This window comes from Acanthochromis polyacanthus, chromosome 20 (assembly GCF_021347895.1).
Source record: "Acanthochromis polyacanthus isolate Apoly-LR-REF ecotype Palm Island chromosome 20, KAUST_Apoly_ChrSc, whole genome shotgun sequence".
NCBI lineage: Eukaryota > Metazoa > Chordata > Actinopteri > Pomacentridae > Acanthochromis > Acanthochromis polyacanthus.
This window is the reverse complement of record NC_067132.1, coordinates 25,467,263-25,492,149: the sequence shown is the minus strand read 5'-3', so window position 1 is coordinate 25,492,149 and position 24,887 is coordinate 25,467,263. Positions and strand designations below refer to the sequence as shown.

The window sequence follows — 24,887 nt, the reverse complement described above, 5'->3', positions numbered from 1 at the left end:
GAGAAGCTCCCCGACTCCCTAAAAGAAAAAAAAAAGATATATATAAATATAATAACAAGCTGCCCCCTCCCTTCCTCCTCGTTTTGATTCAGTCTATGTAGCTCCACGCAGGAGGAGAAGGTCCGCCGCGCAGCCAACAGTCAACACAGAAAACAGCTGCAAGCGGAGACTCCACATCAACAAGCTGCATGAGGCATCTGGAAGATAGAAGATAGAAGGAGAAGAAGAAGAAAAGAGGATTTGACGAGGATACAGAAGAGGGTTTTCAAGAACAGAGGCGTGGAGCTTACAAGAATATCCTACAAGTGGTGAAGCGATGGTTTAGCGGAGCAATTTGGTCCATTTTTTTCCTCTTTCCCCCCCACCACCTCCTCCTCCTCCTCCTCACAGCTGTTAATTCCGAGCATCTGTGGACTCTCTTTGGGAAGGGACATGGCTGTTTTCCGATTGTCGCTGCTGCTGCAAGTGGGATTTGTGATCGGATCGAGCCACAAATGGTCAGAAATCGGTGCACGGGAGGAGATCCGCGGCGCTCAGACGCACCACCGTCCGCAGCTGGCGCATCTCCGTGCGCCTCATCCACCTCCTCCTCCCGGGGAGACGGCGGCGGCGTCGGAGCTGCCGCAGAAAATCGAAGAGCTTCTCCCACGGGTGGTCACGGCTTTCCTGCACACGGGGGACTCGAGCACCTTGAAGCACGCCAACTGCTCGCGGAAGTATGAGCTCACCTCTCTGCGGGGAAGGTCACACGCAGCCCCTCATCGCTCCATGGGCAGCGTGCTGGATACGGTGCTGCACGCCACAAACTTCCTCAACATGATCCTGCAAGCCAACAGGTCCAGGGAGCAGAGTGTGAGGCGAGACATGGAGTGGTACCATGCCCTGGTCAGGAGCATTCTGGAGGGAGACGCCAAGATCCACCGGGCGGTCGTGACTTTTAGCGGGGATGCGTCCTTCTCGGGGCCCTCCGTGCTCCTCCAAGCCACCAGGGCCGGCGGGGAGATCGTCCTCCAGGATCTGTCCAGCGTGGCCCACCACCATCTGCACAACCGCACCGCAGACACGGAGTGGTACCACGAGATGAAAGACAAGAAGAGCCCCGGCTTCCATAAGAGGGTGCTGAGCCAAGATCTCAAATCGGTGGGCAATTCCCTGAGAAGAGGGGAGAGTTTTATCCCGGACAAGACGCACGTGAAGTGGTCTGCGCCCTACCTGGAGTGTGAGAATGGGAATTTTGTCCCCCGTTGGCTTTTGACACTTTCTGCTGCCTTCTATGGCCTCAAGTCCAACCTGGCTCCTGAATTCAGGTAGGCACCCAAAGGGGGGGAAATCTGCATAAAATGAACAAAATTTCCGCCAAATCATGCTCATATAGGTGAAACAATCAGCCTAAAGGTGAGTCCAGGTGGGTTTAACCGCCCTCTGCCTGTCTCTGGTTATTCTAAGGGGGTTTTCTTCTTCCCCTCCTGTGTGACAAGGCAGTGGGAGCTGCTAAAAATAACCCTGGATGTTACTGGATGTAGCAGCAGCGGTGGAAAAACCTCTGGCTACAGGCCCTAATTCATTTTTCAAATTCACTCGGCTGCATGCTTTACTACTCAGGAAATTTCTTCTCCCCTTTCTTGAAGAAATCTGCAGTGAGTCAGAAGCTTCTTCCCCAGCAGCCAGATGAAGAAAAAGCGCTGAAATGTGTTTGTTGATGTCCTAAAGCCACCTCTGCTGCAGCTTCAGCAGTCAAGTGTTAAAGCTCCATAGGATCCTGACCAGCATCTTCTCAATGAATATTTAATCCGGATCGCTTGGTTTGGCTGTGTGTGTGTGTGTGTGTGTGTGTGTGTGTGTGTGTGTGTGTGTGTGTGTGTGTGTGTGTGTGTGTGTGTGTGTGTGTGTGCTGCCTTCAATGAATCTTTAATTGATACACTCAAGTTGCTCACAGGCAGCCACGGATTGCAAATGAGTCAAAACCTGCAGTGATTATGCTGTAATAGGCTATCAGCTACCTGGTGTTATCCAAGACTAAAGCCTCTCACAGCAGCTCCACACACAGATCTGATAGTAAATTAGCCTCAGCTGATGAAAAATCAAACCTGTCTCGGAGCTTACGGTTTATTAGCGAGGCCAGATTTGTTTGCAGATGGAGTTGAAGCCGCTTTAATGCCAAATTAGCAGTTTTAACGTTCAGCTTGAGGCCTCCAGAGTGAGATGGGAGGTGTTGTTTTATGTCCCCGAAGAGCGGAATGGTCTCCAGAAGAAAGATCCTTGGAGGAGCAGGGGAACAAAGTCCATTCATGAATTAGTTTTCCTCACACATGAGGACAGCGGAGGTCTTTCAGGAGCAGATCTGAACTCTTGGTGGCCTCACTGTGAACAATGTAGGCTCGCTTAGAGATGAAAAACAGAAAGGATCTGTACAAAAAGCGATGTGCCTGAAGAAATATTCAACAGAATGTGAAGCATGTTGTTTAGACAGGAAGATGGAAGCTACTCCATACAGAATATATGGGTCAATATATAATTAAGGGACTTTGGGATATATCTTGCATGCATTGTTATTAAAAGTAAATGTTTGTTATGGTCATTATGATCATGTCTTTACAAATTTCATCATTATTTATTGTGGAAATAATCACTTACTAGCAAAAATGACTGGATATCACTAAAAATGTCAACTAAATAACCGTTCAAATTTAATAACAACCACCTTCTAATTAGCTAAACTATAATAAAATGAGTTTATTCAAAAATAGTTTTGATTGTGTTGTTTTTATTAAGTTGAGATAATTATGACAGATATTTCTTTTCTGGCAATATAACAAATTTTATCTGGAAAATAACAAATTGTATGACTTTAAGCTAAGTTACCCATTACAAAAAAACACTTCTCAAGGAAGCGTGTTAATTCCAGATCACATGACCTCCTCCATGTGATGTCATTTCCTCCTGAAGAAAAGACTGGCCAGTCTCTAAGGCTTTCTGAGTTATTTAACATAAAGTAGAGTGTGAGTCAAGAGTCAACAGGTTTACTACAATATCCTTATAAATAACTTTCAATTTTACTCAAATGTATATGTAATGTTTAGAAGAACCTTTCTGTGAAAATGCCACGTGGTGTTTGGTTATAGGGGGCCATGTTGATTTTAGGCCTGAAAACAGCAAAAAATGTGAAGTATTATACGAAAAGTCCCACAATTATACACTGACTCATATGAAGATGGGCAAGGAGATAGTTAGCTTAGCTTAGCATTAGGATCGATGAGCAGTTTCTGGGCATTTTTTGCTTCCACTACAGTTTTACTCACTGTGAGCACTTTGTTTTTGCTGCAGCCTAAAGTCCTGCACCTCTACAGAAACAACACAATCATGGATAGACGTAGAGAGAACTTTAAAATGTGTTCTCTAAGTACGGCACAGTTATTATGCCTTAGATTGCAAAAAAAAAAAAAAAGAAAAAACACAAATTTTGTTTTGCCAAAAATGTTAAAAACTGGATTCCGTATGTAAAAAATGTTGGCCACACACTCACAGGTGTTACCGATACCAGGCAAATAAATGGTGGCTCCACAAACTCAGTTCTGTTGAAACACTGCCTGCAGTTCAGCTGAGTCCATTTTTTTTGTCATTTAACTATTTTTTGCAACTGAAAGATGAAAAGATTGACAGCGGCAAAGCATTTCTGGTTTCTACAGAAGCCTGCTACTCATTTATTTTTGGCAGCTTTTTACGCGAGACATGTAGTATAAAGTGATTTCGATGAGAAACAATTGAGTTTTAGTTCTGTTTCACCACCGAACTGCACATCATACATGATTCATTCAAGGGCCCTACAGAGTTGAAAAGCCGATTATTCTGTCAATTTTTTTTACAGCTTCTGGCACTGATAAAGATGTAATTTCATTGATTTTTAAAAGGAGAACACGCCTTTTAAACTCACTGGCAAGTTCCGAGGTTCAGAGAGTTACGAGTAAATGCATAAAGAAACCATGAAAAATAATCAATCCAGCTTTAGAGGTGCTGCTTTGTGAATTTTGCGCACCCAGGAAAGCTGTCTCCCCTTGCTTCCGGTCTTCATGCTAAGCTAGGCTAATCAGTGCCAGCTTTAGCATCATGGAAACGATGCAGAGAGAGACTTTTGGCAGCTAAATTAACGAACACAGCGCCCCAAAATGTTGAATTATTCCAGAAGACACAGGGCATTTCATGATAACAACAAAAAATACTAAGGATTTTGAACACAGGGAATGAAAAATGCAGATAAATATCTATTAGAGGCAAGAAAAAGATTAGGAAAACATCAGGAAAACCAATATTTGAACTCTAAATATGTCAGTAAACTCCATTTAATACCACAATTAAACATATTTTTGAAAACTCTTCTATGTTTTCCTGATGATTTGTTTCATTTAAGGATTTCTTTCCATCCAGCTGATCCAAACACTGCAAACGACTTTGAATTTTAACAGAGAATATGCTGCTCACTACATTTATTGCCACGTTTATGTGCATTTTTGGCCTTCAAATTAATTTATGCTTCCCAAACTGCCCTTAGTTAAAGTCTCCTCTCAATCGTGGAGCATTTCAGGCCACAAAAGCAGCTTTCTGCGCGTTCTCATGTCCCTCTCGCTCATTTGTTTCTCTCCTGACAGCCATCTTTCAGACGCTCATATCAAAGCAGCAGGCGGCTCATCCTGCATCCTCCCAGCTCGCTGCCAGATTAGAAACAGGAGAGGAAGGGAAACGCTGGCTAATATAGCCACCTCAGACAGCAGCTCCCCTCCGCTTTCCCTCCAGATGAATACACAATCAATACGACAATGAATTAATAATGAAAGATGTAGAACAAAAAACCCGGGCGTCTTTATTTCCAGCCTCTCCGTGCTTCAGTCACTTCCGGTTTTGGGGGCTGCAGCGAAAGACGCAAGGTGACTTGTCTTTTTATGCATCTGCCATATGGAAATGAGTACAAACCGAGGTGTCTTTTCTTGCTTCTCTTCTTCCCCCGTTTTGTTTGTTGAACACGCAGGTGCTAAACAACTCGTGCGACTTGTTAGAGCAGGAGTGTGTGGACATGTGTTTGTGATGGATCGACCTGTTGTTTCTGCGAAGGTGCAAGAAATCGCACCTCTCACACTTCATCTCTTCTCTCCCCGTCTGTCTGTTCAGCTGCACTCGAGGCGCAGGGGAGGCAGATTAGACCGCACAGAGAGGACTGGCTGTTGTATCTGTGTGCGTGTTTGTGTGCATGCCATTGTCGGAGGCTCAGACATTCTTCAGGATGTGTTGTCCTAATTGGCAGATCACTCTAACTTCAGCTCATGACTACAGAGGCGAAGGAAAAAAGAGCCCGAGCAAACACACAAAGTGGGACTACACAGAAGAGAAAATGAGACAGGAGCTGCTGTATGTATTACACACACTGTACTTCAAACTCACCTTTCACAACACGGACTTTAATTGCTTTGAGGCTGAAGTGAGCTGAGGCAGCAGCAGAATAATAAGACAAACTAATTGAAAGTATCTTAACCCTCCTGTTGTCTTCATTTACAGACACCAAAAAATAGTGTTTCCTTGTCCGAAAAAAATCCCAAAATTCAGCAAAAGAATTCCCTAAATTTCTGAAAATTTGTAAAATCTTCAGGAAGAAAGTTGCAACAATTCCATAAAAGTTTCCCTTAAAAGTTTTATTTAAAGGAATCCCCAAAATTTGACAAGAAAATTCTTATAAATATTTTTCAAAAATGAGTAAAAATCTTCCCAAAAAATCCTAAAAATATCTAAGGTGATTACATATATATCGGTAAAAATTCTAATATTTTCTTTATGAAAATTCACCAAAAAAATGTTTTTTTTTGTGTGAATGTTCTTAAAGAAACATTTTAAAACATTTTTTTCTACCAAAAAATGTTTCCAAAAAAAAAAAGATTTCCAAAAAAAAGTTGAAAATGTGGACATCAGGAGTTTCACTGTGAAAATATAGATTTTGTTCCACATTTTCAAACTTTAAAATGGGTCAATCCACAGGACGACAGGAGGGTTAATATGAGCAGATCAAGTTTAACCCTTCCGTTGTCCTCATTAATGGGCACCAAAAAATATTGTTTCCTTGCCTGAAAAAAGGCAAAAATTCAGCAAAAAAAATTCCCTAAATTTCTGAAGATTTGCTTCAGGAGGAAAATTCCAATAATGCCTTAAAAAATTCCTTCACAAGTTTGATTTTTTTTCAAAAAATCCCTCAAATGTGGCAAGAAAATTCTAGTAAATATTTTCAAAAAATGAGTAAAAATATTCCAAAAAAATCCTAAAAATATCTAAAGTGATTACATATATATCGGTAAAACTTCTCGTATTTTGTTTAAGAACGTCACAACATTCACATTTTTGTGAATATTCTTAAGAAACATTTTTAACATTTCTTTTTTCCCCAAAAAAATGTTCAAAGATTTCCAAAAAAAGTTGAAGTTCCACTGCAAAAATATATATTTTTTTCCACATTTTTAAACTTTAAAATGGGTCAATTTTGACCCACAGGACGACATGAGGGTTAAAAGTACAACCAAACGCTTCAGAAATATATATGTATTTTCAGCATATTCCTCCAAAGGGCGAAGAGGTTCTAATTAGATGACAGAATCCTCCTGATTTACTGCACAAGCAGCTCGAGTCTGGACTGGCTGCCTGCTGTGGGATGCCCAGCAGTGGAACAGAGCGGGAGGCCTGGAGCTCCAGGAGGAACCAGCGGCATCTGCTTGGATGGACACCATCCAGAAACAAACAGGAAGAAAACCCCACAATTCCCGAGGCTAAACGCGCTAATGTTTGATGCTAAACTGAGATGAAAGAGGGTGAAGAAAAAAAATGCATCCAAGAGGAAAATTAGCTGATATTCGCAGCTAAAGCGCGACAGTGATTAGTGCGTCGGGATAATTCACAGAAGGAAGCCGTCCAACCTGATGAAGACGCAAGAATGACGAAATTGTAAGGTTTTCTGAAGGAAGCGGGGGTTAAAGATCCCTAAGATGCTCCTTCTCTCACTGCTGACGTCAGTGGGACTCCGCTGCTCAGTAAGGTGGCCTGTCAATACGATGCCTTCAGCCACTAAATGTCAACGCCGGAGAAAAACCCAGCTACCCGGGCTTTTTCTGCTGCGCTGCGAAGAGATGATACAGTCCTCGTAATGCTGCTAATGACGGGAATAATCTCAGTGATTTTGGTGGTATTATACTGATAAATCAGTAATATTCCTTCTGTAGGTTTATCCTTCAGTAATCTGATGTGAGCGAAACAGAGCCGTGGTATTATGGAGGAGGCTTCAGAGGCCTGTGCTGGTGTGGGAAAAGATGTGGAATGTAGCTGTGAAGTGATGAAAAGAACTCTAGATATTAGAACAAATAGCAGAGAGGACAGACACAGAAGGGTCTGAGTTCAGGGAGGTTTTGTAGCTTCAAGATAATCGATACTGAGCTTCCAAAATAGCTGAAACCTAATCACAGAAGAATATCCCTTTGTCCTTTTGTTCTTCTGACGTATCTCCCTATAATATTTCCAGAGGCATCATTGCTGTTTCACCTTGTGCTAATTTGCTATCAGCAACATCAGACCCCTTTTTAACCTTCTGAACCTAAAATTGTCCCGTGTGGGATCGAAAAGCATGTTTTCTTTAAAAATTCTAAATAATTACACTATTTATCGTAGCAAGAGACAATAGAAAACATGAAGAATCATCTGATTTTCAACTTTCTGACGGCTTAAAATGATCAAATTCACTTTATTCTAAATCACTATCTGCACCCAATCGTGTAAAAACATTTTTCGGTTGAACTGCAGGCTGTGTTTACACAGAGCTGAGAGAAGATAAGTATGGCAACAAATGAAGAGATTAAGATAAAAAAAAAAAGCAGATTTGAACTGTAAAATAGACCCTTTGAACTCCAAATTCCTTATGGGGGGTTCAAAAACTTTGTTTTCTTTTCAAAAAATCCAAAATTACACAGTTTACCACAGCAAGAAAATGCAAAAACAGAAGAAATCATCCAATTTTCAGCTTTTCAATGGCTCAAAACCATGATATTTGATCCGATTTTTCTCTTAATATATGTCAGAGTTTTAAAAATTTTCCAAAAATAAACCACTTGTTCCAGATAGTATATATAAAAAACAAAAATCTTTGCATTTCAGTGCACCCAAGAAACCATGAGTCCAACATTGATGTGACAAAAATTCAGGGATTTTTCAGTTGAATTGCAGGCAGTGTTTTGTTTTTTTAACAGACTAGAGAGGAGACAAGTATGGCGACATATTCAAAATATTTAGAGCAAAACTGAGCATACCTGAACGATAAAAAGACCCCTTTAACCCTCTGAACCCCAGATTATCTATTTTAAAACATGTTGTTGTTTTTTTTAAATGTCCAAATGACACTGTTTATTAGAGCAAGAAACTGCAAAAATATTAACAATGACAAAGATTTTCAACTTTCTGACAGCTTAAAATCAAGATATATCATTAAATGTACATCTCTGCTGTAAAAAATAAAGAATCATCAGATTTTTTAACTTTTTCACAGGATAAAATTTTGATATTTCATCAGATTCACAAAAATATGGCAACAAATTAGAGAGACTGACAACAAAATAAAGCATACTTAATCCATACAATAAATGTAGCAAGGCGCAAAAATGGTGCACGGAGTTCCAATTTGTTTAACTAGTGGAATATCTATCATATGTGGAGCCATCACTTTCTCAGTTTTCTTTCTGCACATAGGGCCCTTTTGAGTTTCTCTGCCTTTAGTCATGGTTGCGCAGCTTCCAAAGAGGTGAAGTTTAGCCTCCAGAAGAGAGCTTTTAATGACAAAAGCGTAAGAAGTATGACAGAAAATGCCAGCTCTCCACAATGGAAGCAGTCTTTATTCGCTTTCTGTCACAGCCACTTGGCCGGGGGGGGCGCCGTGTCTTTTTTGATGACCAGCGACAGAACTCAATAATGACCCAGGTTGCGCCGAAATGCTGGTAGACAAGCAGCATCATGCCCGGCGGCTTGACTCGCATTAGCTTGTACGCGTCCTGTCAGCTTAATGCATTTCCATCACATAAGAGACATTTTCCTTGGAAGGAGAGAAAAAAACAAGGCTGCACGGTTCTTGCTTTGTGATTGTGCCATGTACAAACTGTGCCCTTCTGAAAGGACAGCAGCGTTCTTATCAAGACGCCGGGGCAGGAGAAATGTGCATCATGCAAGTTCATGTGGGCGTGCAAAGCCTTCGGCCAAACAGATAAGCTCAAAGATAATATTTAAGCCTGTGCCTATTCCTCTCCTTTGCATCATCTTTGGTTGATCTGCACATGTGGAGCGTAGCTGGAGATGTCAGTTCTTATTCCTGGACGCCCTTTGTCCTTGTGCAGATGTACAGTACATAAATATACCTACACAAGATGAAAAGCATTCACTCTCGTTTTATTGCTTTTCAACGCTGAATTGTGGTTCATTTTTAGACAAGAATTTACAACAAAAGACTCTTTCATGTCACATGCTGGCAAGCTTTATGGAGGTGTTGATTTCCTTCTCCAGCTGGACTTAGTGCCTACCCACAGAACCAAAACTATCACAAAATAGTTCACAGATCATGGTATTACTGTGCTTGATTGGCCACTCACCTGACCACAACCCCAACCAAGTGCTGGGTTTTAGATGTTGCACATTTCTCTCTTGCAAATCCCATATTAGGAAATTCTCTACTAATCTGAGACTCTTGATTTCCTTTCTGGATGAGCTATAACTCATGACCATCACCATAATCATGCACCTGTAGATGCACCTCTGGCTGCATTAACAGCATTAAGCCTGGATAGGTGAAACTGCAACTTTATGTCATTCTTCTGTGCAAAATCTCCACTTTTGCTCAGGTCTGTTGTGTTAAATATTAAGAAAAAACCATTCCCCTGTTTACTCACTTCACTTCCACGCCCAGTCAGTTCTTTCAGCCAATAAAATGGCTCAACTTCCTCCGCCGCGTTGCTTTCTCATATCCGGTTTACTTTGGCCTCAAACGCCGGCTACGGATCATCTGGACAAACAAACCCTCTGTGCATCGACCTGTGCGGGAATCTGGAAAAGTTATCCTTGTTTGTTCATCTCATCTGTCGGTAACCGGTGCAAAATCGGCCTTCCAGATACAAATTCATAGATTCACAGCGTGGCGCATCTCCAAGAGAACCGTGCGTCCGCAAAGACCGGCGTCCTCCTTATTTTGCGCTTTTTCCTCGCGCTTGTGTGGATTTTGGTTGCATTTGGGGTGAGTATAGTATCCTAAAAGTACTTCCTTGTTTTTACTTTTTTTGCTGGATCACCAGGAAAACCCGAGATGGATTGTTTAGTTGTATTGTCTGGATTGTGTGAAAGAGTGACAAGGAAAAACCGACGTGGACAACTTTTGTTATATTCCAAAACTGGTTGAAATAAATGGGCGAGAATGACTTTTTCGAAACTTTCCATTCATTGTCATGGCGTGACTTGTAGTTTATGGTTTGGAGTTGGAGTTGATGCAGGCCGGTTTGTGTGCCAGCATTAATCTTTAGAGAGATTTGCCTCTGAACTTGAAAGTAATTTGACTAAACCTCTACTGGTTGATCTTAAGTGGACAACTCAACCAGCTTTGCACATTTGGATGCTGCAGTTTAACCCACTCTTTTTTGCAAAACTGCTAAAGTTCTCCAGGGTTGCACAGGAATCATGAACAAAGGTCCCTATTCTAAGTTGGATTGCGGTCTGGCCTCTCCAGAACATTCGTCTTGCTGTCTTCAAACCATTTTTGTGGAGCTTTTCCGTGCCCTTTAGGTCGTTATCTTGCTGGAAAACAAGCTGCGGATCTCTTGCCGACTGCATCAGGTTGTCCTCTAGGATTTCTTTCCACTTTGCTGCGTTCATTTGCAGACATCCCACTTCATGATGCTGCCACCACCATGCTTCACAGAGGGGATGGTGTGTTTGTGATGATCTGAAGTGTTTGGTTCTGCCACAAAAAGCTTCTCCCAGTTGACTCCAGAATCTCCCACATGCCTTCTGCTGAACTGTGGTTAATATTTAATATGAGCTTTTTGTTGCATAGCTGCTTTCTCTTTGCTGCTCTCCCATAAAGACACATTTGACTGGTTGTTGTAGGTACAGTCGCCCCCATTTCAACTAATTAACCCTCCTGTTGTCCTCATTTACAAGCACCAAAAACTATTGTTTCCTTGTTTGAAAAAAAAAAAAATCTGCAAAAAAGTTCCCCAAATTTCTGAAAATTTGCAAAACCTTCAGGAAGAAAATTCCAGTAATTCCTTAAAAAGTTCCCTTAGAAGTTTTTTTTTTTAATCCCTCAAATTTAGCAAGAAAATTCTTGTAAATATTTTCAAAAAATGAGTAAAAATCTTCCAGATAAAATCCTAAAAATATCTAAAGTGATTACATAAATATCAGTAAAACTTCTAATATTTTCTTTAAGAACATTCACATAAAAATCAACTAAAATCCAGCGAAATTCGCTGGATTTTAGTTGATTTTTATGTGAATATTCTTAAAGAAACATTTTTAACATTTCTTTTTTTCCACCAAAAAATGATCAAAGATTTCCCAAAAATGTTGGAAATGTGGACATCAGAAGTTTCACTGTGAAAGTCTATATTTTTTTCCACAATTTCAAACTTCAGATGGATCAATTTTGACCTGCAGGACGACACGAGGGTTAAGTCGGATTTTTAAGAGTCATAGGTGTCTTGGTGGCCTTCCTCAGTCGTCACTTTCTTGCGCAGTCAGTTGATAAAGAGAACATTTTGTAGGCAGATGCGCCATAGTCCTTTCCATTTGTTCATAATGGATTTAACTGTACTCCAAGGGAATTTCAGTAACTTGGAAGTTTTCTTGTATCTATCCACTGACTTCCGCTTTTCGATAACCTTTTCACAAAGCTCCTTGGAGTGTTCTTCTGCCTTCATGGTGTAGTTATGGCCAGTAATACCAATTTACCAGTGACTGGACCTTCCAGATACAGATGTCTTTGCACTACAATCATTTGATGCATTCACTGCACTCAGATGATCTCAGATTCACTCGTTGTGTGGTTCGGCTGCACGTGTGTTGAAAATTAATTCCAGAAAGAGTTATACATTGCAGATGGTGGTGACAAAGCAAAATAAAGTCTCATTCAGTTCCTGTTTTTGTGATTTCACTGGCAGCTCAAAGTCACAGTTGGACGATTCAATGGAAGCACCGGTGTTGGGTAGGTTACCTGAAAAACATCATTGCTGGATGAAAAAGCACTTTGCATCACTCAGCCCACTTTCATCAGAAGTTCTTTTAAACAAAGCCGCTACACCCACTCGTCTCATCTGCGTTTAACAAACTGAAACGGATATTAACCCTCTACTGATCTCTTGGTGAGACAACAATCCTTCAAAATGGTGAAATAGCAGAGAGTTTAGTGGCATTAGCAACTTGTACTGAATTCTGAATTGGACTCCCATCCCAAACTGAAATTAGCGAAGTGAAAAATGTTTTGACGTGGGCGTAGATTTCATTTGAACGCTCACTTTTCTTCATTCTGGTGAATCTTTATCTACCAATTTATCTGTTTTCTTCATTAGTTTATGATGGAAAAGTTGCTAATTATGTGAAGGAAAAACTAAAACCGTACACCAGGCTACAACTATAAATATAATAGAATATGTTGCAGTAAAGCGCTTGGGCATTCTGTGTTGTTTTCAAATATTAAACTCCTGTAAAACCACTTATCTCATTTAACGTTATCCCTGCTGAGTCAACACACATATAAGCAGAATCTGCTCCTCTGTCCTGCTTTGTGCACACATTCAATGTTAAATTATTCAATTTCAATTAATTTATAAACCTCTGGACTTTAATATCACTTTAGTATCCTCGGCATCCCGCCTAAAATCTACACATTTTGTGCATGTTGACTTAGTAACACTAAAATCAGACCAGTATACATGCTGTGTACTAGCATGGATGCAGGTGTACTGCTACAGACTGGTTCACTGCAGGGTTAACACAATGAAACACAAGACCATGCACGCTCATTTTTACATCTTCAGCCAATTTAGAATCAATTGATGGTGCTAGCTACTGCTGTCCTGTATTTAGGACGCGTAAATGTGAAAATATTAAAACATGCAGGTAGCTAATATTCAACCAAACTGTTGCACTGAGGTTTCCACCAGATCTTGAATTTCTTACTGAAGTTGCATCGTCATGTCCTTCCCCTTTTCTTGGGTTGCTGTGTTTATATCTACAAATCTATATCTGTCAAAGATAAGTATGGGAAGCTATTGTGTTTACTTCCAAGTATTATTACTGCTATCTTTCCCCAATCCTATACTCAATTTGCCCTCTTTGCTTGGATCCGTTGCGCAGCTGTGTGAATCTTAAAGAGGTCGTGTCACTAAATGAAATCATGCAGCTTCTTTACGTTCACTTCTTAAAGGCAGACACATTTGATGATACATGTTGGTCTGCTTGGTCATCGTCACTGATGACTTTTGCGTATATTTTCAGTGACGTACTTTCGCCTTGCAGCTAGAAGATCCCTGGTTTGCGTCCCGTCTTTCCTGGGATCTTTCTGCATGGAGTTTACATGTTCTCCCTGTTCATGCGTGGGTTTTCTGCAGGTTCTCCAGCTTCCTCTCACAGTCTAAAAACATGCTGAGGTTAAAACTCGTGCTGTCTTCGGGTCTAAAATGAACCGGCCACTATGTTTAATAGCATAGAAAACCTCCTAAATGACCTTTTTTGGTTTGAATTTCGATGACTTTTCCTAAAGGGAAATTCTTATTGTTGTAGGTTTTGCTCCTTGTGAATGAGAGCAATGATTCAAAAGATGTGAAAAGACTAGTATTTTGTAGTTTTCCATTCCATTGTACACTATATAGTACATGGTTGTTTCCCTTCAAAAATGCATTTAAAGCTACTTTCTTCACATTTCTGGCACTTTCTTAGGATATAGAAGTAGTATGTCTTGCTAAACAAATAATGTTTCACCTATGCAGTACCTTTAGCAGCAATAGTAGGGATAATAAACCTGCACTTTAGTTCAGAAAACAGTTCTAGACGTATGGTGTGATTAAAAACGAGTGGTGCCGACTGATTAAATCCATGCTTTCTGCTCTCTGAAGAGCTAAACACCCAGACATACTCAAAATGTGTGATGCATGACAGGTTGTATCTTCGTGTTAAATAGATTTTTGGTTTAGAATGCAGTTAAGCTGCTTTATTTTAGAGGCTCAGAGGAGGCAGGTCATTTTTGACCCTTAGAACAACGGGAGTGCACGGGATCTTAAGACCACACGAGGGTTATTTGGTGACTCTAAATTGCCCGTAGGTGCAAATGCTAGTGTGATTGTCTCTACATGTAGACCTGTGACAGACTGGTGACCTGTCCAGAGCGTCCCCTGCCTTGGCCCCAAGTCACCTGGGATAAACTACCTTACTAAGCATGAAGCATTATATAGATAATGGATAAATGGATCTTAATGGAAACCTTACTGTTAAATTGTGCTGCTGCCTGGCTTGGCCTGGGCGCTTCTGTAAAAGAGATTCCTCATCTCAATAAGCCTTTTCCTGGTTCAAATCATATAAAATTAACATTAAAACAGACACCGGGCCTGTGAGAGCTATTTAATAGGCGCTGTTAACTGATCTCGATCTGGTGTACGTCTTAATCCACTCACTGCTCATTGTTTTAACGCGCTAAATTAACATGGCCATGAATTTCAGCTGTCTCTTCGGTGCCTGATTTAGATTTTACCACAGCTCCCTGTGCTATTAGAGCCACTAAATGGGCTAATCAGTTTCAGAGTCCATTTTCTGCTCCTGAATAGAGGCGTGCAGCTCAAAGCGCACGGGCCTGACATTCAGCGTTCATTCATGGCTGCATCAAAGACTGACTTGTAACAAAGAGGGCACGGCGAGGCCTTCGTCGCAAACATGTTTTGATGAATATCCTTTTGTAGCCTGTGAGCCATTATGCAGATGTGTCTCCAGTCAAGCCCGTAATGCTTCGGCTAGCATTAGCCCGGTCTGTCGGAAAGACCAGAGGCCCTACTGGTGGGATGCTCCTCTCTTAGCCGGCCCTGGCCTTTAGACCCACAAAGAATGGAGGATGAAAGGAGCGAGCACTCTGTTTCCCGGGGCACCACTATCTCCTGCTCTCTCTGATAATCCTGTCTTTATGCCCCGAGGGCCTTGATGGCCACCGTGATGCCTCTGCCCGATGCTCGGTCTCAAATTACGTCCTGCCACCTCTGTTTCAGACGCCGCACAGGCTTCCCTTTCCTCTTCACAAGCTATTTTATTCACCATATGTCCCCTTTGGCTGGGACGCCTGGAAGGAGGAAGGAAAAAAAAAATCCAATTGCAGAGAAAAAGACTATTTTATTCTCTGGATTGTCTCTTAACTCTTGTGTTGTCCTGTGGGTCAAAATTGACCCAGTTTAAAGTTTGAAAATGTGGAAAAAAAATTAAAAAAAAATTCACAGTGAAACTTCTGATGTCCATATTTTCAACATTTTGGGGAAATCTTTGAACATTTTTTGGTGGGGAAAAAAAAAGAAAAGATTTTTTTAATGAGAATGTTCTTAAAATTATTAGAAGTTTTACTGATATATATATATATATGTAGCCACTTTGGATATTTTTAGGATTTTTTTTGGAGGATTTTTACTCATTTTTTGAAAATATTTCCAAGAGTTTTCTTGCCAAATTTTGGGGATTTTTTTTAAAAATAAAACTTTTAAGGAATTATTGGAATTTTCTCACTGAAGGTTTTGCAAATTTTCTGAAATTTGGGGGATTTTTTTGCTGTTTTTTTTTTTGGAATTTTTTTCCACACAAGGAAACAATATTTTTCGGTGGCCCATAAATGAACACAACAGGAGAGTTGAAAGCAAAAAGCTGCAACCGAAACAGACATTTTCCTCCGCCGCAAACAAACGGTCGTATCCCTGCCTTTTCCGTGTTTCAGTCTCCTTATTACATAATGTGGAGAACTGGAGGTAATTCTTTTATTTGTTTTTTTTTTCATTGAAACAACCAGCAGCGCAGGAGGAAAAACAGCGAGGTCAGTTTGCCCCGAGGCAGGAACGCAGCAGCAGTTATTAATAACCGGAGTACAGGCAAAGAGAGCGCTGCACTCACCTGCCGTCCGCTGGGAGTTCCGTGTAGTAAACCGGCTCCTGTACACCTGGAGAACATGCCACAGCAGCACTATTTCACAGATGTGCGAGGGAGTGCAAATTCCTGAGAAAATGGTTTCAGCTATGGGATTTTTATGCCGCTTGCATGCACTGAAATGCTCTTATTGCGAGGTTAAAAAGAGCTGAATGTGTTTGTTGACAGTGAATGCACGGTCTTGTATCACCCTAAGGTCATATAATCACAATATTTAGCTGCTTGTTCCCACTATGGAGCATTTATTTCTCATGCTAACTAAGTGAGGACACCAAAGCATTGGTTAGCAGTTGGGCAAAAAGGGCTGCAGGCCTTCGGGGACTCCAAATGTCCCACGCTGTTGTGTCATTTGTGGTAATTTGATTGAATGAAATGCTTTTAGATGCATATTAACTAACTAATTTAAACATTACAGTGAAAATGGGCTCTTTGCAGGCTTGTGTATTGTTCCCCCCCCCCCCCATAATAGGTAGATATACATGAAAACAACAGATTTTAGAAAGGGTTTTCAATATAACTAAAGTATATTTTGTATTTGTGTTGCAAAGAAGCAGAATTTAAAAGAAAGTGGAAACTCCCACACATGGACTTGCTGTTTGATCGTGAAATTTGGCACTATTTTAGAGCTTGTGTTTTTGAGTTTCTTAGCTTATACTGTGGTAAAGTACAGTCGATAATTTAGTCTGTGCTGCAATGACGCATGAACGAAGCTCTGGGGAAGCTGCACCTCTTAGTTCATGTCTTCCTCGCTGAAATTTCAACTAAATTTCCAGCTTTTTAGTTTGTTGCAGATGCTAGATTTGCTTTAATGACGCAGGATACTTGCAGATTTTATCCCAACATGTGTGTATTTCTAAATATACTATCTGCATAACCACTCTCAAATGGCTCATATTTGATCAATTTGTTCATTATTTAGGACATGCAAAAAGCTTTAATTTATAACTATTGACAGAATTCTAACAAACACTTAAGTTCAAGGCATAAATCATTTTTTTTTAATCAGGCTTAAAATTTCTTTTTTTTCATGGCATTTCTCCCAAAATTGCACATTTCAGAGGCCAGTTCTTGGTCAATATGTCAATACACAACACAAAGCAACTCTTGTTCTCCATCCAAGTTTCTGTCACCATCCTGCTTTCTCTGGTATGCATGGGTGAAGCGTGTTATATAGACATGTTTATGTAGAAGTGGGTTCACTGTTTTGAACTGTGAATTTGCTTTTAATCCAACATTATTTATTAAAATCACACATGCAGTGCACCAGCGGGGTTGTGGCTGTTAAACAACACTTACAGCTTCAGCAGAAAAATTAAATATTGCTTCGCTTAACCTCTTGTTTTCCATCGATTTTTGTTAAATATGCACCTTTTGTGGCCTACTTAAATGGAAAAGCTTATGATAGAAGAACTGGGAGACCAAAAATGCACGTATGGGACGTTATTTTAAAAGTAGCATCTTCCAGTTTAGAAAAAAAATATTGATTTAGCATGTGGCTATGACACAACCACCGCCTGTCCACTCATGTACCATAAGTCATAAGAACAACAAATCTCCACCTACTTCCTACGTTTTGTCACCCACATCTGCATGAAACCCCAGATGTTTACGCCCTAGCCTCATGGGAGCTAGCCTCAGTGTGAATTGTGAAAAATCTAACAGCCCTAGTGTTGCATTTCCACACTGATAAAACATCCTTATGCACAATGCTAAGCAGCTTTGAACTACACTGTAAAAAAATGTTCATGAATTTTACTGTAAAACGGCAACTTTTTTTTTACAGTGTAACTTAAATGTGTCACCGGCACCTCATGGCTGCTTAGAGGTGTTAATAGAAGGATTACTGACTGTTTTATATCAGATTTAATGCTTTCTTAGTTGTAAAATATTGTAAGGTAACTTCACAAGCGTGCAGTTTAATCAACTGTTGGGATTCTCTCATTAGAGCGTCCAAAAAGCAGCACAATTTCCCGCTATTTCAAGAAACCAGCATCTACCCGTGCATCTAACAAGTCGGCTCATACGTGTATATCTGTGGTTAATAGTTAGAAATCTATGACTGAGCATATGTTTCTGATGTGTGTTGTATGTTTTTAATGGCCCCACACCAGCCAATCAAAGTGTTTGTTTTATTAAGAGACTCGGTAATTGTGTCCGTTCTATTTCGGTCGCCGTGATTCATGCTTTTAAATTACACCTGTGCTTTTTCCTGCGGCGGCACGTCAAAACACCTGCTATTAAAAGAGCCTAATATAGATCAGTGGCTGGTTTTAGCTTTTCCTTTGCCGCCCGCCGCTTCCTTCAGTCTCTGTTTGTCACAGCTGCAGCTCTTCTCTGCCTCTTTAATTACAGAATCCATGAACTCTGTCTTTTATTCTCCCCAACGGTGACAAAGCAACGCTGACAGCATCTTCTGCCACTTTCCCGCTTTGTGTGTGTTGTTTTGCCGAGTTACCACCAGGGATGGTTTGACTGAGGCGTTACTATGGAAACCACACTTTGCCTGTTCTCAAATCCCAGCAGTAGACGGGACGAGGTGTTTGTCGGAGCTCGCGTGAGCATCCCAGCTGTTGGGTTATTTACATGTTCTTAATCAAACTCGGTGATGTCTGCATTGTGTAATCACACCTTCACTGTGTTGTTGGGGGACTTTGTGTGTCTTTGCTCGTCTGGTGCTGCTCAAGCTAGCTGCCCAGTTGTTTGCTGTTTTGTTTTTATCACTTACTATTAGTGTTTTGGTGTAACTAAGTCAGCAAATGCAGTAAAGATTTGACTATTACTTTATTTCATGGGTCCAGAATTTCAAAATTTACCTGACTAAATTAAATACTCATCTTAACACCCTACAACATTATCTATTATATTAAACACATTTTAGATGCATTCAGCCAGATGTAAACAAACTGTGAGTAGTTCAGTTTACAACAGGTTTGTTGACATCTGGGGCATTCTAATGCCCTGAAATGGGATCTTTTGGTCCTTTTAAGGAATTCACAATGTTATCTCCTAGAACCAACATTAGTAGTTTCCACAACGTCACTGTTTTTAGTCACAGTCGTCCTCATCATCACTGCATGTGGTCGGTGCAGATCTAAGTGAAATGATACAGCTAAAGGATTGTATCATTGCTACAGTAGAGGGAGGACAGTTATTCCACTGTTCCAATGTGTAAAATTGTCTTATTTCCATCAACATTGCAAGAAAAGTAGAATGAGACATGAAGAAGGGTGCTCGTTTAAGAGCATATCCAAGGTATTAATGTTCTCCATTCATGTCTTGCCACTAAGGGCTCTTTAACAAAGCAGCACTGGGGGCGAAATGCATTAATAATACAAATCTCTACGCTCTAATTGAAGCCTTATTAGTCAGTGATCACCAGTTAAACCATCTAAAGGGGGAAACAGAAAGCAAGCAACGTATATTCTTAGAATAGCTCAGGCCGGAGGTCGATGTAAAGCCTGTGCCCGTACTTTTTTTCCGGCCCAAATCCTGGAAATTGGAAGAGCAAAGTTATCTGTTAATCCTCTAACAAAATAAAACCAATTTGAATGTCAATGTTCAAACAAACATCAAAGGAGTTAAAGGTCAGTACAAAGTCAGCCGCTGATTTATTTGCAGTGAAGCCGCTGCCTGATTAAATGGATTACAGCGGTGATTCGGTTGTTCACTTTGGAGGAGAGTTTTATTCGTCCTGATCTGTGTATATTCGCTAGAAAGAACATTCAGAGTGTTTTTTTCTCATCTAGCGCTGGCTGGTCTTTATGTAAAACGCTTGTGTGTGAAAAATTTTGTACATGCTGAATGCTGGGTCAGAGAAACGTCTTTTTTTCCCATCTGTGCACATTATCCTGGTGTCATGACACTCGTCCTGCAGAGCTGCAACTCTCCAGAGTTGTACAGCATGTCTTCCACAAAGTTTAACGTCGGTATAGATTTTCTAACAACACTTGCCTCGGGCTGTGCTCCATTTTTAAGTCTACCAGGAGGGAAAGCCTGTATGTGGGTTGAGGTCGCTAAGAGACAGTTCAGGGGTTCTTGTTCGGCTGCACACGTCTGAAATATATTGTCTTGTGTTAAACAAGCAGAAGAAAGGAACTTGTTTTTCCTGTATAATCACACATGCAATAAAGCGTCTAATTTACAGGACCTGTATAAAGTACTCACCGCTTGAAAGCTTTAAAGAGACAAAAAAGGACTACAAGAGACAAAATGACCACAAACAGACACAAAACTATTTAAAAAGACACAAAATAACCTCAAAGAGACACAAAACAACCACAAAAAGACACAAAATGACTACAAAGAGACAAAATGACCACAAACGGACACAAAACTACTATAAAAAGACACAAAACAAGCCCAAAAAGACACAAAATGACTACAAAGAGACAAAATGACCACAAACGGACACAAAACAACTATCAAAAGACACAAAACAACCCCAAAGAGACACAAAATAACCATGAAAAGACACAAAAACACCCACAAAACACACAAAATGACTACAAAGAGACAAAATGACCACAGACAGAAAACAACTATAAAAAGACACAAAACAAGCCCAAAAAGACACAAAATGACTACAAAGAGACAAAATGACTGGGAAAAACATACAAAACAACCTAAAATAGATACAAAACGACCACAAAGAGACACAAAATAACCATGAAAAGACACAAAAACACCCACAAAAAGACACAAAATGACTACAAAGAGACAAAATGACCACAAACAGACACAAAACAACCATAAAAAGGCACAAAAACAACCACAAAAAGACACAAAATGACTACAAAGAGACAAAATGACTGGGAAAAACACACAAAACAACCTAAAATGGACACAAAATGACCACAAAGAGACACAAAATAACCACGAAAAGACACAAAGAGACACAAAATGACTACAAAGAGACAAAATGAACACAAACGGACACAAAACAACCATAAAAAGACACAAAAACAACCACAAAAAGACACAAAATGACTACAAAGAGACAAAATGACCACAAACAGACACAAAACAACCATAAAAAGGCACAAAAACAACCACAAAAAGACACAAAATGACTACAAAGAGACAAAATGACTGGGAAAAACACACAAAACAACCTAAAATGGACACAAAATGACCACAAAGAGACACAAAATAACCACGAAAAGACACAAAAACACCCACAAAGAGACACAAAATGACTACAAAGAGACAAAATGAACACAAACGGACACAAAACAACCATAAAAAGACACAAAAACAACCACAAAAAGACACAAAATGACTACAAAGAGACAAAATGACCACAGAGACACAAAAACAACCACCATTAATTTTGCCTGCAACCTTTACAATTCTTCCAAGGCCTGCTGCTGAATCGTATCCATACATCATGATACTGCCACCGCCATGCTTCACATCATAATACCACCACCACCACCATGCTTTGTGGTGGGGATGCTGTGTTCGTGATAATGTGCGGTGTTTGATATCCACCAAACATTTAATCTCCTCTGATGGACAAAAAGCCTCAATTTTAGTTTTATCAGACCAAAGAATCTTCTTCCAGCTGACTTCAGAGGCTCCCACTTGTCTTCTGGGGAACTTTAGTTGAAATTTAATGAGCTTTTATCAACAGTAGCTTTCTCTTTGCTGCTCTCCCATAAATCTTTGGCTGGTAAAGAATCCAGCCCTCAGTTGTTGCATTACCATTCACTTCAGTCCCAGTTGCTGAAGCTTCTAACTCCTTTAGAGGAGTCATAGATGCCTTGGTGGCCTCCTTTATCAGTCTCTTTATTGCACAGTAACTGAGTTTTTTTTTTTTTTGTATATTTCTTTGTGTCCATCCCCTCACTATGCTTTTTAATGACATCTTCATGGAGTTGCTTGGAGTGTTTTTGTTTTGTCTTCATGGTGTAGTTGTACCCAGAAATACTGATTCACCAGTGACTGCACCTCCCAGATACAGGTGTCCTTATATTGCAACAACCTGAGACACATTTACTGTACAATGCTTTCCATTTAGCTCATTATGTGACTTCTATCACCAACTGGCTGCAGCTGTGTTAAATTAGGGGTGATGAGATATTTTATCTTTTCTATCTTTAATTAAATTACTTTACTGTGTAGAAATCAGTTCATTTGTAAATTCTTGTCAAACACAAATCCAACTTAAATTGACCATAATTCAATGTAAAAAGGCAACAAAAGGGGAAAACTTTTTACATGCACTGTATTCACTCGATGGCTTCTCCTGTGAGCTGCAGCTGTCAGGCAGAAAAGACATATGCCACACCAGTGAAGAGATTTGTCAGAATCACAGAGACTGACCTTCAGAGTCACCTTCTCTTCACAGAGCTTTAAGAAGCTAAGTAAGTGTAAATCCTCACCAGCCCTGTTAGAAGTCCCTGCCTGGCCCCGCTGGTTGAAACGGAGCAAAGACTGCAGCCTTTCAGAGCTGCCACTGCTGAGCGGTTTGCCGCGCTGACTGACCTATCGACACTTCCATCTGAGCAGGAGGAGTGGAAATTAAGACGTAGACAAATTTGTCTGTCTTCCCAAAAAGTGCATTCGCTTTACAGCTTTTTTACGGTTGCCATGGCATTCTCTGAATTTGCATTAAAGCCTGTTATGCGTTTGTCTGTACAGATGGAATCAGTCACTTTACTGTGCATTTGCTCTCCATATTAAATGAGCATAGACTGCATGCAAATGTTGGTTTCTGCCATCTTAAAGTGCTTTGTGGGATGTAAACAGGAAATATGGGGTTGCCATGGAGACGGTTAGTTAATTGTAGGCTTCAGCTTTAGCTGTCTTTTTAGTCTATATTTGCACACATTGTTAAAATTTATGATGATTGGACTTTTATCAGTTTCTGTTGCCACTGTAAGGATGGATGTACAAGAGACCTAAATCCTGGTAATATTCAGGCAAGTTCTGATTTTAAATAGATTCATGGATATTCACAGTAGATATTATCGCTGGGCTATGATATCTACTTTGAAGGCAATCAACTGTCACTAATAGCCCTAAATTATGCACGACTTTAAGCCTTAAAACAATTTAAGTGGGTGAGTTGTATGAAAAAACTCTCACTGTATAATTGCCATGAACTGGGACATTAGCTAAAGAGACCAAAACTGTTTTTGTACATGTTTATTTCTGCTGTAAAGTTGAGGGTCTATTGAGATTGACTCACTTTTGGAGGCAGTCTCAAGTGGACATTCAAGGAACTGCAATTTTCCCGAAGATTGCCGTTTAATTGTAGCGATTGCAATTGCCAGCTGTGATTATAACTAACAAAGCGACCACAAAGAGACACAAAACGACCACAAAGAGACACAAAACAACCACAAAACGACTGCAAAGAGACACAAAATGACAACTGAGACACAAAACAGCCAGAAAATGACAGAAAATGGACTGAAAGTTTAAAACTCTTTGTTTTTTCTGAAGATTGCTGTTTGATTGCAGCAATTCCTATTCTCAGCTGTGAAATAACCGGGAAAGATCGTCTTTAAATATACGCTAAATACTTCAGTATTTCAGTCATGTTTTGTCTCTGATCTCTCAGTTCAAGCAACCATTCAACTGTACTAGTTTGATAACCTCTATTTATAGAAGATACTCCACATCGTTGCAAAAAAGACCAAGAAAACAGCTACACAGTCAGAAGCACGTGCGTTCTGTTTTTGTCAGTGTAGTTTGTTGACCTTTGAACAATAACAGACACATAACAGACTCCCTGTTGTGTTTGTCCTAACTAGCTCCTGCTAAGGTTACAGTTTACTGTTGATTTGATGATTTTATCACATTATCTTAACTAATAGACACAGGTGTCTGAGGTTCAGTTTTCTTTTGTTTTTCAGGATTATAAATAGTTTTCTGCCACAAAACTGACATCTGATTAACACATTATTTCAACAATTTCCCCCAAAAACATCTTTGCGAAACCAAACCCTGAACCTGAAAGACTGCTGTCATTCTCTAAACTCAGCCCTCACTTTGCGCTGACCCTCTCAGTGCTCCGGCAGCCTGGTTAATGGTGCTCTCCTGTCTTTGCAGGGGCGTGGTGCGAGTGGACATTAATCTGCAGGATGTTGATATCGACCAGTGCTCCAGTGACGGCTGGTTTGCTGGAACCCATCGATGCAACCTGACCACTATGGAGGTGAGTGTGCCGAACATGTGGATTAGACAGAAGATTGATCTGCTCCGTAAAACCCAACTGTAATGCACACCCATTCAGTCACATCTCCACGAGGCACTAAATGGAAAAGCAGTAAATCTGCATGTCTTGTGACAAATGGATGGTGATGTGATTCTCCCTCGATGACGCCGTTAAAACCAGCTTCTGGCAAGCTAAACATTAGAGGCTATCTTTTAAATTTCCCTACACAAACGTCTCCCTGTAATTTTCTTGACTTACTTTTTTTTTTAAAAACAGATTGATATTCTGCAATAAAGATGATGTTCTTTTGGTTTAACATACGTCCAGCATACAATAGGTGCAACAGTTTTTCTTTAACCCTCCTGTTGTCTTCATTTACAGGCACCAAAAAAATTGTTTCCTTTACTGAAAAAAAGTCAAAAATTCAGCAAACAATTCCCCAAATTTCTGAAAATTCGCGAAGCATTCAGGAAGAAAATTCCAATAATTCATTAAATATTATTTTTTT

At 40.2% G+C, this 24,887-nt stretch overlaps 1 protein-coding gene across 2 annotated transcripts in view; it reads left to right on the top strand.

Annotated features, from left to right (window-relative positions):
- Positions 1-30: 30 nt before the first annotated feature.
- gpr158a (G protein-coupled receptor 158a) overlaps positions 31-24,887 on the top strand; it is a 97,977-nt gene continuing 73,120 nt past the window's right edge. Inside the window, exons 1-2 of one of the 2 annotated variants that reach the window (XM_022193899.2) lie at positions 31-1,307; positions 24,274-24,379. In XM_022193899.2, coding sequence (XP_022049591.2) covers positions 433-1,307; positions 24,274-24,379 — 981 coding nt within the window. In that variant the 5' untranslated portion in view covers positions 31-432. The remainder of the gene's footprint in view (positions 1,308-24,273; positions 24,380-24,887) is intronic. The other variant, XM_022193900.2, reaches the window with a different exon arrangement.